A 15,367-nucleotide genomic window follows, 5' to 3' on the forward strand; every position below is an offset into this window, starting at 1 on the left:
AAAAACAGAAAAAAATAACCCGTGCTGGCGGTCACCTGTAGTCTCAGCTACTCGGGAGGCTGAGGCAGGAGAATGGCATGAATCCGGTAGGCGGAGCTTGCAGTGAGCCGAGATCACGCCACTGAACTCCAGCCTGGGGGACAGAGCGAGACTCGGTCTCAACAAGAGAAAAGAAAAAGAAAAAAAGAAATGTATCCCTCATAATAGACTCTGTAGTTAACTCTACTACAAAGGCCATGGCACAACAGACTAAGTTCTCTTATTAAAGTTGTGCTAGATAATGGAATTGCTGTCTATTAACTTACTGACTGGACAGAGAAATATCTGCAGTTGCTGACACTTCGTGTTGCACAGAGATGAACATATCAGGTATTACAGAGATTCAGTTACAGAGGATTAATAAACAAGCTGCTTGGTTAAAACAGCTTGACCTTTTATCTAGTTCTTTCTTTGATCTATTTGATTTTAGTTAGTTTAGTTCATGGTGACCCTGGCTAAGGGGCACACTCCAAAGTCTTGGTATTATCCTCTTGATAATCTTAATAGTAGTATCCTACATACACTAAGGACTTTCAAAAGTTTTAAATGTTTATATACAATCATCCATAAAATGTCCATAAAATTTAAATAAATAAAAATTCCAACATAATAAAAAAAGTCTCCTCTACTCTAACGCTTACCAGAAAATGACCTAAAGTCCTTATTCCCACCTTACAAAACCCACTGTTGTACTATTTCCCAGTGGGATTTTAGACCAAATAAGTACATTTACAATGGTCAGAAAGTAATGTCAATGTCTACAATTTTGGTTAACCTCTCTATTTTGGTCAAGTTGAGAGGTTGACCAAAAGGGGAGAAATTGTTAAATTGAGTTTAGCCTAAAGTTGCCTCCTTATAAGTTCAGCGTAAAGGTTTCTGTGTACATAGTAAATTGTAACCTAACTGGATGTATAAATGGACTATAACCTATTATAGCAATCACAGAGTTTTGGCCAATCACAGGAGGCCAACTGTTCAAATAATACACTCACCCAATCAAGCTGTTTCTGTATCTCACTTCTGTTTTCTGTACATCACTGTCCTTTTTCTGTCCATAAATCTTCTTCTACCATGCAACAGTGTTGGAATCTCTCTGAACATATTCTGGTTCAGGGTGGCCACCTGATTGACAAATTTTTTTTTGCAAAATTAAACTCATATTTAATTTGTCTAAAGTTTTAACACTATCCTTCCTTTATATTTTGGTCTCTTTATGACATTACTGTTTAGCACTGCTTGATACTTCTATTTTTTTTTCCAGACAGGGTCTCATCTGTCACCCAGGCTAGAGTACAGTGGCACCATCATGGCTCACTGCAAGCCTTGACCTCCTGGTCTCAAGTGATCCTCCCACCTCAGCCTCTGGAGTAGCTGGGACCACAGGTGCAGGTCCCCAGGCCTGGCTAATTAAAAAAAATTTTTTTGACTAGGCGCGGTGGCTCACGCCTGTAATCCCAGCACTTTGGAAGGCCGAGGCGGGTGGAACACGAGGTCAGGAGATCGACACCATCCTGGCTAACATGGTGAAACCCCGTCTCTACTAAAAATACAAAAAATTAGCCTGGCGTGGTGGCGGGTGTCTGTAGTCCCGGCTACTCGGGAGGCTGAGGCAGGAAAATGGAGTGAACCCGGTAGGTGGAGCTTGGAGCAGTGAGCCGAGATCGCACCACTGCACTCCAGCCTGGGCAACAGAGCAAGACTCTGTCTCAAAAAACATGTTTATTTGTAGAGGCAGGGGTCTTGCTCTGTTGCCCAGCTGGTCTCAAACTCCTAGCCTCAAGAGATCCTCCCCTCTTGGTCTCCCAAAGTGTTGGGATTATAGTTGTGAGCAACCATGACCAGCCAACACTTTTATTTCCATCCTCCAGAACGCTTATTTTTTTCGTTGTCTTTGTTTTTCGTTGTTGTTGTTTGTGTTTCTAAGGACAGGGCCTCATCTTGTCATCCGGGCTAGGGTGCAGTGGCACAATCATAGGTCACTGTAGCCTCAAACTCTTGGGCTCAAGTGATCCTCCTGCCTCAGTCTCTCTTGAGTAGCTAGAACGACAGGAGCATGCCATCATGCTCGAATAATTTTTTTTTCTTGTAGAAACGGGAACTTGCCATGTTGCCCAGGCTAGTCTCCCAATTACTGGCCTTAAAGCCATCCTCCCAAGTCTTAAGTCTTGGCCTCCCAAAGTGCTGGGATCATAGACCTGAGACACTGCCCAGCCTGAGGTTCTGTTTCTAAATGTTTGACTCAGTACTTCCTTAGGGCACATCCTGATTGAAAAATTGATGGTAGCTTGTACTTTTACACTCTCTCCAAAAATTTCAGAGAATTATCTTCCCCCAATTCCATTTCTCCAAATTTTCCAACAACAAACAGTAAGCCTGGCTAATCTGGTTATAGACTAGGTTATAGAAGTGAGGTGAGATCATGGAATGAAGACCCAACTGAGACCCTCAATGAGGCCAATGTTTCCCTTGACCATCCGATTGTGCAGATTTATTTGTAATAGTGGAATGGAGCTTCCTGAACAGATGGTCAATCTAATGTTTTCGCCTGGAATCAGAGAAATCTGGATTAGTCAAATAGCCCTGGTTTAGCTACTTACTGTGTGACCTTGCACGGTGTAATCTTTACACATTTTCACCGAAATTACCTCATCTCTAAAGTGTTCTTTTGTATCTACTTCGGTGGCTGTATCAAATGAAATGTTTGCAAAAATGTTGTGTAAAGAGAAAAACATTCTCCAAGCTAATTTTTTTTTTTTTTTGAGACTGAGTCTTGCTCTGTCTCCTCCCGGGTTCAAGCCCTACTCCCGCCTCAGCCTCCCGAGTAGCTGGGATTACATGCGCGCGCCACCACACCCAGCTAATTTTTGTTATTTTTAGTAGAGACGGGGTTTCACCATGTTGCCCAGGATGGTCTCCTGACCTCAACTAATTCACTCACCTCGGCTTTCCTAAGTGTTGGGATTACAGGCGTGAGCCTGTAAGTTAATATTTAAATCACACAGGAGTTGAGACTATTTTTTTCTGGCTCAGTGCCACTGTTTCATCAGGCTGACATTTTAATCTATGTATTTTTGCACTTAAACGGGCGAGTTAGGGCGGGGCGCTCAGCATTTGGGTCTTATTCTGAGGCAGTAAGTTCGATGCAGGGCGAAGCCTGGGCCTTGACGTTCTCTTCAGCAGGGATTCCGCCAGTCAGGCGCCAGCAGCCGTACCTAAGGAACTCTGATCCGCACACTGCCTCTGTAAGTCAGCCTCTGCTCCTGCTTTCTATTTCATCTCTTTCGGTAAAAGGATTTCTGTCTTTTGGCCCCAATGGCGCGTGCCCACGCTAGGTCGCTGAGGAAGACCCCTCCGGCCTTCTGAGCAGCGTAGCTGTTACTGTAGCACGTCCTAATAGTTCGGAGCCGAAGGTCACGAGACTGCCTGCAGTTAGGACAACCAACAGCTAGTTCAACTCAGGATAGCCAAGCGGCTCTCTGCAATGCGACCAATGGGGGAAGTCTTTCCAGAGCTCTTTCTCAGGAGCGTTGACTGGCTTATTTTCACGCCAATCAAAGTTTTCTGCACAACTGGCTTTTCTGTCACCAGATGTGATGCGAACCGCTCTCTCCCTCGGTAGAGAGGGCAAAAAGCAGAGCCGACCGGGAAATACCACAGAACAGCAAATCACCTCCGGAAGTGGCGTTTGGGGCCGCTTTCTACCATGGAGTCCAATGAACTCTTTCTTTTGGCAGCAAATTCCGTCTTCGAGCCCGCCCAAGAGGAAGAACAGTTTGATTGGTTGTTTAGTCGGGGGACGCAGAGACTCACGGGAGCTTCGTCCAAGCACTTGCAGGTATTGCTCAGTTGGCCTGTCAATTTTCTCACTCCCTTGAAGGGGCGGAAACTGGCAGCCCTTTTGGCACCGCCTCTTCCTGAGCTGCTGTGCAAGGAGGCAGCGAGGCCGCCCCGGCTAGGAACAGCCGCGTGGGCGGGGCCGCATTGCACTGTCCGGACAGTTCCTGGGCCGCGAGGCGCGGGGAGTGGCCCTAAGCGCGGGGCTGTACGGGGAGGGCCGGGGCGTGGGGCGAACGCGGGGGCGGGGTCGGGGCGGGGCCGGGGAGGCGGAAGCGGCGCGTGAGCCTAAGTTGGAGCCGCGTTGAAGCCAGCGTCCGGGCCGGCGGAGCGGCGTCGGCTGGGTTGGCCGGGGCGGTGTGGAGCTAGAGCCTGGGCGGGCCTGGGGCGAGGAGTCAAGGCTGCGGAGAGGGTGACGGGCGGGCGGAGGGCTTGTCCCCGTGTGGTCTTCGGAGCGGCCAGAGGTCCGGCCTCCGAGCGCTCCCGGAGGAGGATGCGACCGGGGGGCCCCGGGCGGGGCGGGCGGCGGCGGTTGCAGCGCTAGCGGCGCGGGGGCTGGGCGGCGGCGCCGGCATGAGGCGCAGGGCCGGTGTCCGCGGGAGGGTGGCGCTGCCGGCGGCCCGGCCGCTCCCGCTGCAATTGCTAGCTGGGCTCGCCGTGCCCTGCCAGTGGGGCCCCCGCCGCTCTGGTCCCGGCCGCCGCTGGTGACCACTCGCCACCTCCCCGGAGGCTTCACCCGCGCCCTCCCCCAGGACGCGCCAGCGGAGCTCCGGCCCCTTCGCCCTGGACGCGGAGGCCGCGCTGTGCGGGGCGACTGCGAGGCCGGAAGATGGCCTGGGTGCTCAAGATGGACGAGGTGATCGAGTCCGGGCTGGTGCACGACTTCGACGCCAGCCTCTCGGGCATCGGGCAGGAGCTGGGCGCCGGCGCTTACAGCATGAGGTACTGGGCGCCCCGGGTGGGGAGAAGCTCTGTCTCCTTGGGGAAGGCCTGCGCAGCCCTGAGTCTCTGCCAGATGCGGCTGCTCCCAGAGGTGCACGAGCCTCCTGGGCTGCGGGGTCGGAGTCCTTGCCGCGTGGCGGTCGGGGGCCATGGAACCCCAAAGGCCTCTGTTCACCCTGCTGACGGGCGGGTGGGGGAGGGTGGCCCCGCAAGCTTCGGCCTCGGACCGCTCCTGAGGGCTTCATATTTGCTGTAAAACACGCCCAGCTATTAGGATGGCTTGGGTTGGTGGGGGAAGGGGCTTCCTTTCCTTACAAGTGATTTACAAGCCCCGTTGGAGCTAGAATACACTGTATGAAAAGGCAGCACTTATATTGGGAGAATACTGTCCAGCGTTTTGGGGTCAGCTGTCCTACATTATGGTTTTTTCTGGCTGCAGGTTTTAATCACTTGATGATAGTAAATTATAATTGAAAGAGCAGCGGTGGGAGTAGCACTGTGACTTCGTTTGGTTTTTTTTGATTGTCTCAAAGTGAAGTTTCCCATTTTGGAGACTACCCTCTCAGGCTATTTCCTCTTGAGGGTTTTAAGATGCAGTGATTGCACCACAAACAATTGTTTAGTCTCTGCTGTCTGTACCAGCGGTCATTCATTTTAATATTGAGAGGTTGAAACAGATCTGAGCTTAGTCTCTGCCCTTTATCCTTTTTAACTGGTAGGAGTTTGGAAGCTCTGTATTTTTTTAGTGGCTCTATTGAAATATAGTTTACCATAGCGTTGACTCGACTAATAAAGTATAAAAGTCAGTGGTTTGGCAGCTTTTCAATAATGTGAATTAAGTGTAGCTTTCTGTTCTTTGGAAAATGTCTAATGTCTTGGAAGTGCTCTACAGTTACCCAGTAGCATTCATACATCTTACTGCAGCTCTAGAGGAGGAATTCTGGGTCAAAGCTGGCCTGGAATCATGGTGGCTGCTCCTTGAAGTAATTGGGTCTTTAAATCTTAAAGAGAAATTCTGAGCCATAAAGAACTCTCAGAAAGGTTGGAGACATTTTTCGGAGTGTGGAAGTGAGTGGTGGAAAGCGTATGAAACCTGGAGTTCCCCACCGTCTGGCTCTGATTTGGTCTCTGCTGGGCTTCCTGAACTTGGCACCTCTTCTCTCTGCAGTTGTATAACTTAAGGCCTGTAGATGAGGTGGCTTATTTTCTAGACAGTTGTCTCAGTTGTTCAGGAAATTGAGCTACTGAAAGTCATGGAGTCACCCCAGAGGGAAGTATTAGAGGCAGTGCTTCTCTAGTGAAAACGCACTCCTCTAGTGCCATTCTGCTCCTTAGCTCTACTGGAAACACGAGGCTTACAGTCACGGCAAAAGAGGCACGTGAAGCAAGTTCATATGTGTCTCTCCTCAACTGCTTCTCTTTTATGGTAAAATGAAAGTTTGCTGCTGAAAAGTTTACTTATTGATAGCTATTTTGAGCGTTTACTTTTTTCTAGGGTTTTATTTGACCTCTAATTTGATTTAGTGATTCAGTCAACTTATTAATGTAATAATTTATGTGTATAGTTTATTTCCGTGAAAAGGAAGTACAATCTTGATGATTTTAAACCTTTCCCTGACCATGTATTTTTAAAGTAGTGTGTGAGATCTTTGTAATTCTGTGTAACCTACAATACTCTTTACAGGGATAAGTTTCCCTTGAATGCTTTTTTGGTTGTGCCGTTTAATCTAAATTTTCAAAGACATTTGAAGGTAATCACCATTTTTAAGAAGCTTATTTTTTTCATATTTAATTGAGTCCTCAAAAACTAAGAGATGAGAGTGCTTGCCTCTTGCAAATTCAAGGCCCTTTGTTTGAAATTCTCAAACTAAGGAAATTCCAAAATTGACTGGATAAGGAGAAAATGTGAAGAAGGCGTTAGCTGCTGCAGGCCTCCCTGGACTGCAGTTGTACTTTCCATGCCTGGCCCTGGAACCCTGAGAGGGTTTGGGCTACCCATGAATGGCTCACTCATTCTCCAGCGTGAGCATTCAGTCACTTCCTCTTGCATCCAGTAGGAAGGAAAGCTTATCTTTCAGAGTTCAAGAAGTAAACTTGAAGAAATTACTGGAAAAATGACTTCTTGATACAAATTGATTTTGTCGGCAGCTTTCCATTTTTCTTTCAAAATGGAACATGATTACTGTATTTGCTTTTTGGATGGCTTCAAAAACAAGAGGTATTTCTTAAGACTTCTCTTAAGGAATGGTTTCTTCATCTTTTGGGAGGATAGTTTGAAAGGAAGAAATGGCTTCTCTCAGCGGTCTGACTTAAAAATAGCCAAGTGTGATGTTTGGTATGCTTGTAGACCTAGCTACTTGGGAGATTGCTTGAGCCCAGAGATTCAGGGGTGTAGTGTGTGCTATGATTGCACCTGTTAATAGCCACTGCACTCCAGCCTGGGCAAGAATGAGACCCCCTTCTCTTTCGTTCCCCCTCCTTCTCTTAAAAAGGTAGGAGAAATATGTTTGTGTAAAATAATGTAAGCTGGTAATATTGGGAATATAGTGGGGCTAATTGATAACATTACCTTTGCTTCTCCTTTTTTCTTTTAGCTCTGGTTCTCATGTGTTCTGTGTGTGCTGTTGTATTATACTTTTTTTGTTGTTTTTGTTTAGTTTTTTTTTTTGGTATTGTATTTGGGTGTGAGATGTGAACTGCAGCAGATTCTATTTGAAATGAGGCAGGTCAAAAATATTTTTAAAAATCTTGGTTACAGTAACAATTTTAGAGATGGATAGAGACCTCAGAAACCTTTTAGAGTCTAGACCACTCATTTTCTTATACTGTAAATGCATTATCTGAGGGTCATAGATGTTAAAGTGATTGGCTTAAACAGATGAAGGCTGATTTTTTCCCCCACACAGAGTGAAGACTGAAACCCATGGTAACTTGAAATCTGGGTCATTCTTGTTTTGTCAAGTATGGAGTAGATAACCAAATGACTTTAAAAAGTAATACTCGTTAAAACTCAGAGACGGTCTTTGGACCACCTGGTAATTTTCTTTCCATCTCACTGTTTGAAATTTGTCATCTGTAGCCAAGTTAATTTTTAGGATTTGGGGGTTCAATATTGAAATACTTTTGAAGATAATAGGAAGTAATGGCTTCTTTAACTTATAAAAATTTTGGTATTAAATTCTCACTTTAAAAAAGGTATTATCTGAGCCCTGTTTGTTAAACTTCGCTGTGGTATAAATCTTTTGAAACAAAAGATAATACATTATGTATTTTGAAATGGGAGGTATGTCCATAGTTTACAAATAATTTGCTAAATCAAAACTGCTTTGAGTTAATGACAGATTTCCTATATTGATTGAAAGGTAAAATGTTTAAGAAATCTATTGTACAACAAGGTTACTATAGTTAATGATACAATGTATTGAAAAATGCAAAGGGTGGATGTTAACGTTCTCACCACAGTGATAACTGAGGTAATACATTTGTTAATTGGTTGAATTTAAACATTGGACAGTGTATATATGTCAAAACATCATGTTGTACAGGGTGGGGGGTTATGCTATTATCTGTCACTTTTTAAAAAGTTAAAAAAAATTAGTGTTGCAGACCCTGTAGGGTAACAGAATTTCAACTTAGATCAGTATTAAGTTAGTAAAAGATTAGTAAGGATAGGGTTTATTATGTAGCTATTAATAGTTGATGATTTTCTTTTGGTCTCATGCTAAAATAGAATGTCCCTGAGTAGGTGACATATATCTTGGAAGTACAGATGATCCCCAACTTAGGATGGTTTGACCTAAAATTTTTGTTGTATAAGCCATATACATTCAGTAGAAACACCTTCAGTAGACACTGTATGTTGTATTTTGAATTTTGGTCTTTCCCAGGCTAGTGATATATGGTATGATGCTCTTGTGATGCTGGGCAGTGGCAGTGAGCCATAGTTCCCAGTCAGCATACTGTGTTGCCAAATGGTTTTCCCCAACTGTAGGCTAATCTAACTGATCTGAGCATGTTTAAGGTAGGCTAGGTAAGCTATGATGTTCAGTAGGTTAGGTGCATGAAATGTTTGTTTGAGACTAGGTCTTGCTTGCTCTGTCACCGATACTGGAGTACAGTGGTACAATCACGGCTCACTGCAGCCTTGACTTTGCTGGGCTTATGCAATCTTCTCACCTCAGCCTCCAGAGTAGCTGGAACTACAGGCAGTGCCACCATGCCTGGCTAATTTTTAAAATTTTATTTTTAGTAGAGGTAAGGTCTTGCTATGTTGGCCAGGCTGATGAATTTATCTTTGATTTATGATATTTTCAACTTACAATGGGTTGATTGGGACTTTATTATATGTTAGGGAACATCTGTGTAGAACAATTTTAGGATTGGTGAAATTTAAAAATTTTATTATGGTTCTTCAGAATACTGCCAGAATTGGCAGTGATTTCTGTTTTTTCCCCTAGAATCTTTTCATGAAGCAGTTTCTATAAAACTTCTAATTTCAAGGTTTAACCACTTTTTCCTGGATTTAATCTTGGCTGCATTACAGGAAATGATTTAGTAAATTAACTCATTTAAGAAATTTATTGATTTAAGATTGTAGTGTCCACATTTTAAAATTTATTACTATAAAGCTGAGGTTGGCAAACGTTTTTTGTAAAGGGCTAGGTAGTAAATATTTTAGGCTTTGTGGGATGTATAGATTCTGTCACATTTTGTTTTTTACAACCCTGGCTGGATTTAGCTCTTAGGCCATAGCTTGTCCATCCCTGCTCTAAAGGATAGAGTCACCGGGCACAGTGGCCTAAGCCTGCAATCCCAGCACTTTGGGAGGCTGAGGCAGGTGGATCACCTGAGGTCAGGAGTTTGAGAGCAGGCTGGCCAACATGGTGAAACACTGTCTCTACTAAAAATACAAAATTAGCTGGGCGTGGTGGCACATGCCTGTAATCCCAGCTACTGGGAGGCTGAGGCAGGAGAATCACCCGAGCCTGGGAGGTGGAGGTTACGGTGAGCCAAGATTGCTCCACTGTGCTCCAGCCTGTGGTGACAGAGCAAGACTCTTTCTCAAGAAAAAAAAAAAAAAAAAAGATGTGCTCACTATTGAAACCTTACTTTCAAGAAATTATTTTTATGTAATCTCAGCGAATTTGTGTAATTCCATTGTTTGTCTATAAATTTTTATTGTGTTCAGTTTTTAAAATTAGGGTTCCCCTGCCCCTGTAAGATACAGTACAGTTTATATCCTTCAATTAGGACTGTTTGAAACTTGGTGGTTTATTGATATGGTCTCATAAATTTGATGTTTCATCATAGTGGCATTTGTTGGTTTGCCAGGACACATTTAAACATTTGCTTTGGATGGAAATACCATCTGATGCTTTTTTCTTTTTTTTTCTTAGCTCTAGGTTCTATGACTGATATTATTATTATTTTTAGAGACAGGGTCTTGCTTTGTTGCCCAGGCTGGAGTACAGTGGCTATTTGCAGACTTGATCACTGCACACTACAGTCTCCAATTCCTGGGCTCAAGGGATTCTCCTGCCACAAACTCCCAAGTAGCTGGAACTACAGGTGTACCACATGGTGCCCAGCTTCATGACTGAATTTAAAGGAGGCTATGTATTATTTACTTTGCTTGTTTTGGGACATATCTAACAGATGAATATGCAATTGTCAGCCTGTGGTGTAGAGTTTTTTTTTTTTTTTTGAGATGGAGTCTCGTTCTGTCACCCAGGCTGGAGTGCAGTGACGCTATCTCAGCTCACCGCAACCTCAGTCTCCTGGGTTCAAGCGATTCTCCTGCCTCAGCCTCCTGAGTAGCTGGGATTACAGGTGCATGCCACCATGCCCAGCTAATTTTTGTATTTTTAGTAGAGGCGGGGTTTCACCATGTTGGTCAGGCTGGTCTCGAGCTCCTGACCTCGTGATCTGCCCGCCTCGGGCTCCCAAAGTGCTGGGATTACAGGCATGAGCCACTGCACCGGCCTATGGTATTCTTTTTTTAAAAAAGTGGGCAGATCACTTGAGGTCAGGAGTTCGTGACCAGCCCGGCCAACATGGTGAATCCCTGTCTGTACTAAGAATACAAAAATCAGCCGGTTGTGGTGGTGGGCACCTGTAATCCCAGCTACTCAGGAGGCTGAGGTAGGAAAATCGTTTGATCCCAGGAGGCAGAGGTTGCGGTAAGCTGAGATCGTGCCACTGCACTCCAGCCTGGGCGACAGAGTGAGACTCCATCTCAAACCAAAAAAAAAAAAAAAAAATTAACTCGAGTTTTTTGGATATTGTGAAATTGTTACCTTGATATGAACTATTACAAAACTAGTTTTTACTCATTCGTGTATTCATAGTTGAACTTTTAACTTATAACTTTTCATTTTGAAATTTTTCAAGTTACAAAAGTAGTATAGAGAGTTCAAATGTACTTTTCACCCAGCTTCTCCTACTTATAAAACCAGAGTACTATTGTCAAAATCAGGAAATTAGACTTGGTGCAGTACTGTTATTTAAATTACAAAATTTATTTGGAATTCAGTTTTCTCCCTTTTGTCCTTTTTCAGATTCCAATCCAGGATTCTATATTGCATTTAGTTTTTTTTTCTTTTTTTTTTTTTTTTGAGACGGAGTCTCACTCTGTCGCCCAGGCTGGAGTGCAGTGGCCGGATCTCAGCTCACTGCAAGCTCCGCCTCCCGGGTTCACGCCATTCTCCTGCCTCAGCCTCCCGAGTAGCTGGGACTACAGGCGCCCGCCGCCTCGCCCAGCTAGTTTTTTTTGTATTTTTTAGTAGAGACGGGGTGTCACCGGGTTAGCCAGGATGGTCTCAATCTCCTGACCTTGTGATCTGCCTGTCTCGGCCTCCCAAAGTGCTGGGATTACAGGCTTGAGCCACCGTGCCCGGCCTGCATTTAGTTTTTGTGTCCTGTGACAATTTTTAGTTTTTCCTTCTTTTATGATTTTTGACACTTGATGTGTGTAGTGGTTAAAACTGTTTTAGAAACATGTAATTTTTTGGTGTGGGTGGGGAATGCAACGATAAGATATACTTGTGAACACTATTTAGCCTTGAAAGGATCTCTTATTTTTAGCAGTGATTTTGAGTAGAGTAGGACCACAGTTGCTTTTGTTATTACTTTGTCTCTATCTAAACATAAATAGGATGCTGTGTATGTTGTAGTAACTTCATAATGAAAGTATCAAGAAATTTGAAAGCATTAAAAATTTATTTGAATAACAATTACGAACCATTATGTATTAACCATAAAATTTTTTAAAATTAAAAAACTTTGCCAAAACAGAGAACTTAGCCAGAAGAGGGTCACTCTCTGTTACCCAGGCTGAAGTGCAGTGGTGCAGTTATGGCTCACCGAACCCTTCACTTCCTAGGCTCAGGTAATTCTCCCACCTCTGCTTCCCTAGTAGCTGAGATGATGAGTATGCGCCACCATGCCTGGCTAATTTTTTTTCTATTTTTTGTAGAGACGGGGTTTCACCATGTTACCCAGGCTGGTCTCAAACTCCTGGGCTCAAGCAGTCCGCCTGTCTCGGCCTCCCAAAGTGTTGGGATTACAGGTGTGAACCACTGCACCCAGCCAATTTTAACTTTCTTTGGATGAGTAAATGTTTGACTATACATGTAATTTATTTAATGGACATGAAAGTATTCAGATTTTGTTAGTAGTGGTTGGTTCATGACCTTGGCTGTCAAGTATGTCTTTCCTGATGCTCTGTAGTTTACACCACAACGTTCTCATCTATTTCCTCCCTGACTCTTCTAGAAAGCTTAATGACACCTCCTCAGCTTCACAACTCATCCTCACAACTCATCCTCGCTGTGCCTATTTTCAACTGATTCCCTTAGTTCTTTACTGGGAAAATAGAACTTTCTTTTTTTTTTTTTGAGATGGAGTCTCACTCTGTCGCGCAGGCTGGAGTGCAGTGGCGCGATCTTGGCTCACTGCAACCTCTGCCTCCTGGATTCAAGCGATTCTCCTGCTTTAGCCTCCTGAGTAGCTGGGACTACAGACATGCACCACCATGCCCGGATAATTTTTTTGTATTTTTTAGTAGAGACAGGGTTTCACCATATTGGACAGGCTGGTCTCGAACTCCTGACCCCATGATCCACCCACCTCAGTCTCCCAAAGTGCTGGGATTACAGGTGTGAGCCACCGCACCTAGCAGAACTTTCATATACTGTACTGGCTTGTGAGTTTTTCTATGGTGTATTTGGGTGTGTATTTCTTATTTATTCTGGTTTGGTCATTTGGGCTTCTTGAATCTGTGAATTGGTTGGTATATTTCACCAGTTCTAGAATTTGCTCAGCCTTCCTGTCTTCAGTTATTGCCTCTATTGCATTCTTTGCTGAGACTTCAATTTAATGCAAAATCTTCTCACTTTGTCCCTTCTTAACTTCTTCATTTTCCGTAATTTCCCTCTCTGTGCTGCTTTCTGGTTAACTTCTTTTTACCTGTATTCCAGTCTCCTCATTCAGTCTTCACTTCTGTCTGAGCTGCTATTAAACCTGAATTCTTAATTTGGACAGTTTTATTTTCCAGTTCTAGAAGTTCTATTTGCTCTTTTTCCATTTTTGCTGTCCTTTAAAGTTTCCTGTTCCTTGCAGATGGTTTCAGGCTTTTCTTTTATTTCTTTAAACAGAGTAAGCATGATTTTATAATTTGGATCTGATAATTCCAGCGTCTGAAATCTCTGCTGGTCTGTGTACAGTCAGGAAAATAGAAATCAGTTAGCTGTCTCAAGCAGAGAGGGATTTAGTGAAGTACTTGATTGCGAAGGAGCTGGAAGGGTTGGAGGAGGCGGCCATGTTACCTGGTTGTTCTTGGGCTTGTTGCTGGAGGCATGGCTGCTGATCCCCTGTAATTTTCTACAGCTGCGTTCTGTTTGGTTGCCTGTTTTTGCATCTGGCTTTTCCCTTTCCCGCTCTTTAATTTCCCACCAGTGTTTGCCTTTGGAGAACCTGACAAGACTCTGTCTAGCAAGAATTCTTCTATATGTAGTTTTCAGGCTTCTAACCTTCTGCAGTAGAGGCAGAAAAGATCTGAATACCAACAGACGAAATCTGGAACTGGATATATGTCGTCTGTTGTTTCTGCCGTTGGTTTTTGCTCCTAGAGTCTTGTTTGACCTTTTATGCCTGGTTATTTTGGGGTACTGGCATTTCAAAATTACTTGGAATAATTCAATGCCTAAATCTTTTCACTTGCTTGTCAGACCCCTGGGAGCCCTACCTGTCAGTGGTTCCCCGGACCATGCTGGAGAAACTAACCAGTACTTTCTCTTCACCCTTACCCTGTGCATTTAGCTGTTTCCGTTCCGGTTTAATGTGGTTGGCTGTATCCTACACCCATAAGGCCACTAAAACTACAGTACAGCTTTGCAGTTCTTTCCTCAGGTTGGGTAGGTAAAAGCCACTTTCAGTTCTAGGCTTGCTTGGAGTTACTGCACTTTTTCAGATTTTGGCCTGTTTCCTTATCTTGTTAGTTCTTCAATACTTTTAAGAATATATGTGTTCTCTGACAACTTTTTTTTCCCCTGTTCTCAGTGAGGGTGGATGGGGTATAGGTTCATTTAAATTACTTAGCCTGCCGTTACTGAACAGTCAGTTCTCTATGTTGTTTTTTTCTATTTAGTTTCTTTCATGTCTCCTTAGAATTCTTATTTAGCTTCCATATGTTTTATCTATCTTGTCCTTAAAAAAAATTCAAATTTTCACTGTTTTTGAAAATTAGTACATACATTCATATAATTAAATTCAAAGGCTATGAGAGGGTGTACAATGCAGTCTCTGCCTCACAGTAGGGTCTTGCAGTCATTAATTTGACGTCCCTGAAGGCAGCTTACATTGCTGGATTTTTAGGTGACCTAGTAGATTTTTATACTTCATGTAATCAAGCTTGTTGTGATTTCCAGGTCTTTTTTAGCATCCTGATTTTTTTTTTTTTTTTTTTTTTTGAGATGGAGTCTCGCTCTGTCGCCCGGGCTGGAGTGCAGTGGCCGGCTCTCAGCTCACTGCAAGCTCTGCCTCCCGGGTTTACGCCATTCTCCTGCCTCAGCCTCCCGAGTAGCTGGGACTGCAGGCGCCCGCCACCTCGCCCGGCTAGCTTTTTGTATTTTTTAGTAGAGACGGGGTTTCACCATGTTAGCCAGGATGATCTTGATCTCCTGACCTCGTGATCCGCCCGTCTCGGCCTCCCAAAGTGCTGGGATTACAGGCTGGAGCCACCGCGCCCGGCCAGCATCCTGATTTTTGGTGCTAAGCTACATTAAAATTTGCCGACATGTAGATCTTTCAGTTTTGCCTTTTAAAATGCATCATTTGGGCCTGGCACAGTGGCTCATGCCTGTAGTTCCAGCACTTTAGAAGGCCGAGGCGGGTGGATCACTTGAGGCCAGGAGTTCAAAATCAGCCTGGCCAACATGGGGAAACCCCACTTTACTAAAAATACAAAAATTAGCCAGGCATGGTGGTGCACGCCTGTAATCCCAGCTACTTGGGAGGCTGTGGTGGGAGGTTGAGGCTGTAATGAGCCATGATC

At 44.2% G+C, this 15,367-nt stretch overlaps 1 protein-coding gene and 1 long non-coding RNA gene across 9 annotated transcripts in view; one reads left to right on the forward strand and one right to left on the reverse strand.

Annotated features, from left to right (window-relative positions):
• On the reverse strand, nucleotides 1–3,716 carry LOC144339005 (uncharacterized). The gene is made up of 3 exons (XR_013413529.1): nucleotides 2,978–3,716; nucleotides 1,032–1,161; nucleotides 1–133 (listed from the first exon to the last, which is right to left on the reverse strand). It is a non-coding gene; the product is annotated as an uncharacterized LOC144339005 (long non-coding RNA).
• Nucleotides 2,783–15,367, forward strand: part of UBP1 (upstream binding protein 1) — a 55,174-nt gene continuing 42,589 nt past the window's right edge. For 2 of the 8 annotated variants that reach the window (XM_077990657.1, XM_077990660.1), the window contains exons 1-3: nucleotides 3,146–3,281; nucleotides 3,774–3,874; nucleotides 4,626–4,815. In XM_077990657.1, coding sequence (XP_077846783.1) covers nucleotides 4,703–4,815 — 113 coding nt within the window. In that variant the 5' untranslated portion in view covers nucleotides 3,146–3,281; nucleotides 3,774–3,874; nucleotides 4,626–4,702. 8 annotated transcript variants of the gene reach the window in all.

This window comes from Macaca mulatta, chromosome 2, assembly GCF_049350105.2.
Source record: "Macaca mulatta isolate MMU2019108-1 chromosome 2, T2T-MMU8v2.0, whole genome shotgun sequence".
Lineage (NCBI taxonomy): Eukaryota > Metazoa > Chordata > Mammalia > Primates > Cercopithecidae > Macaca > Macaca mulatta.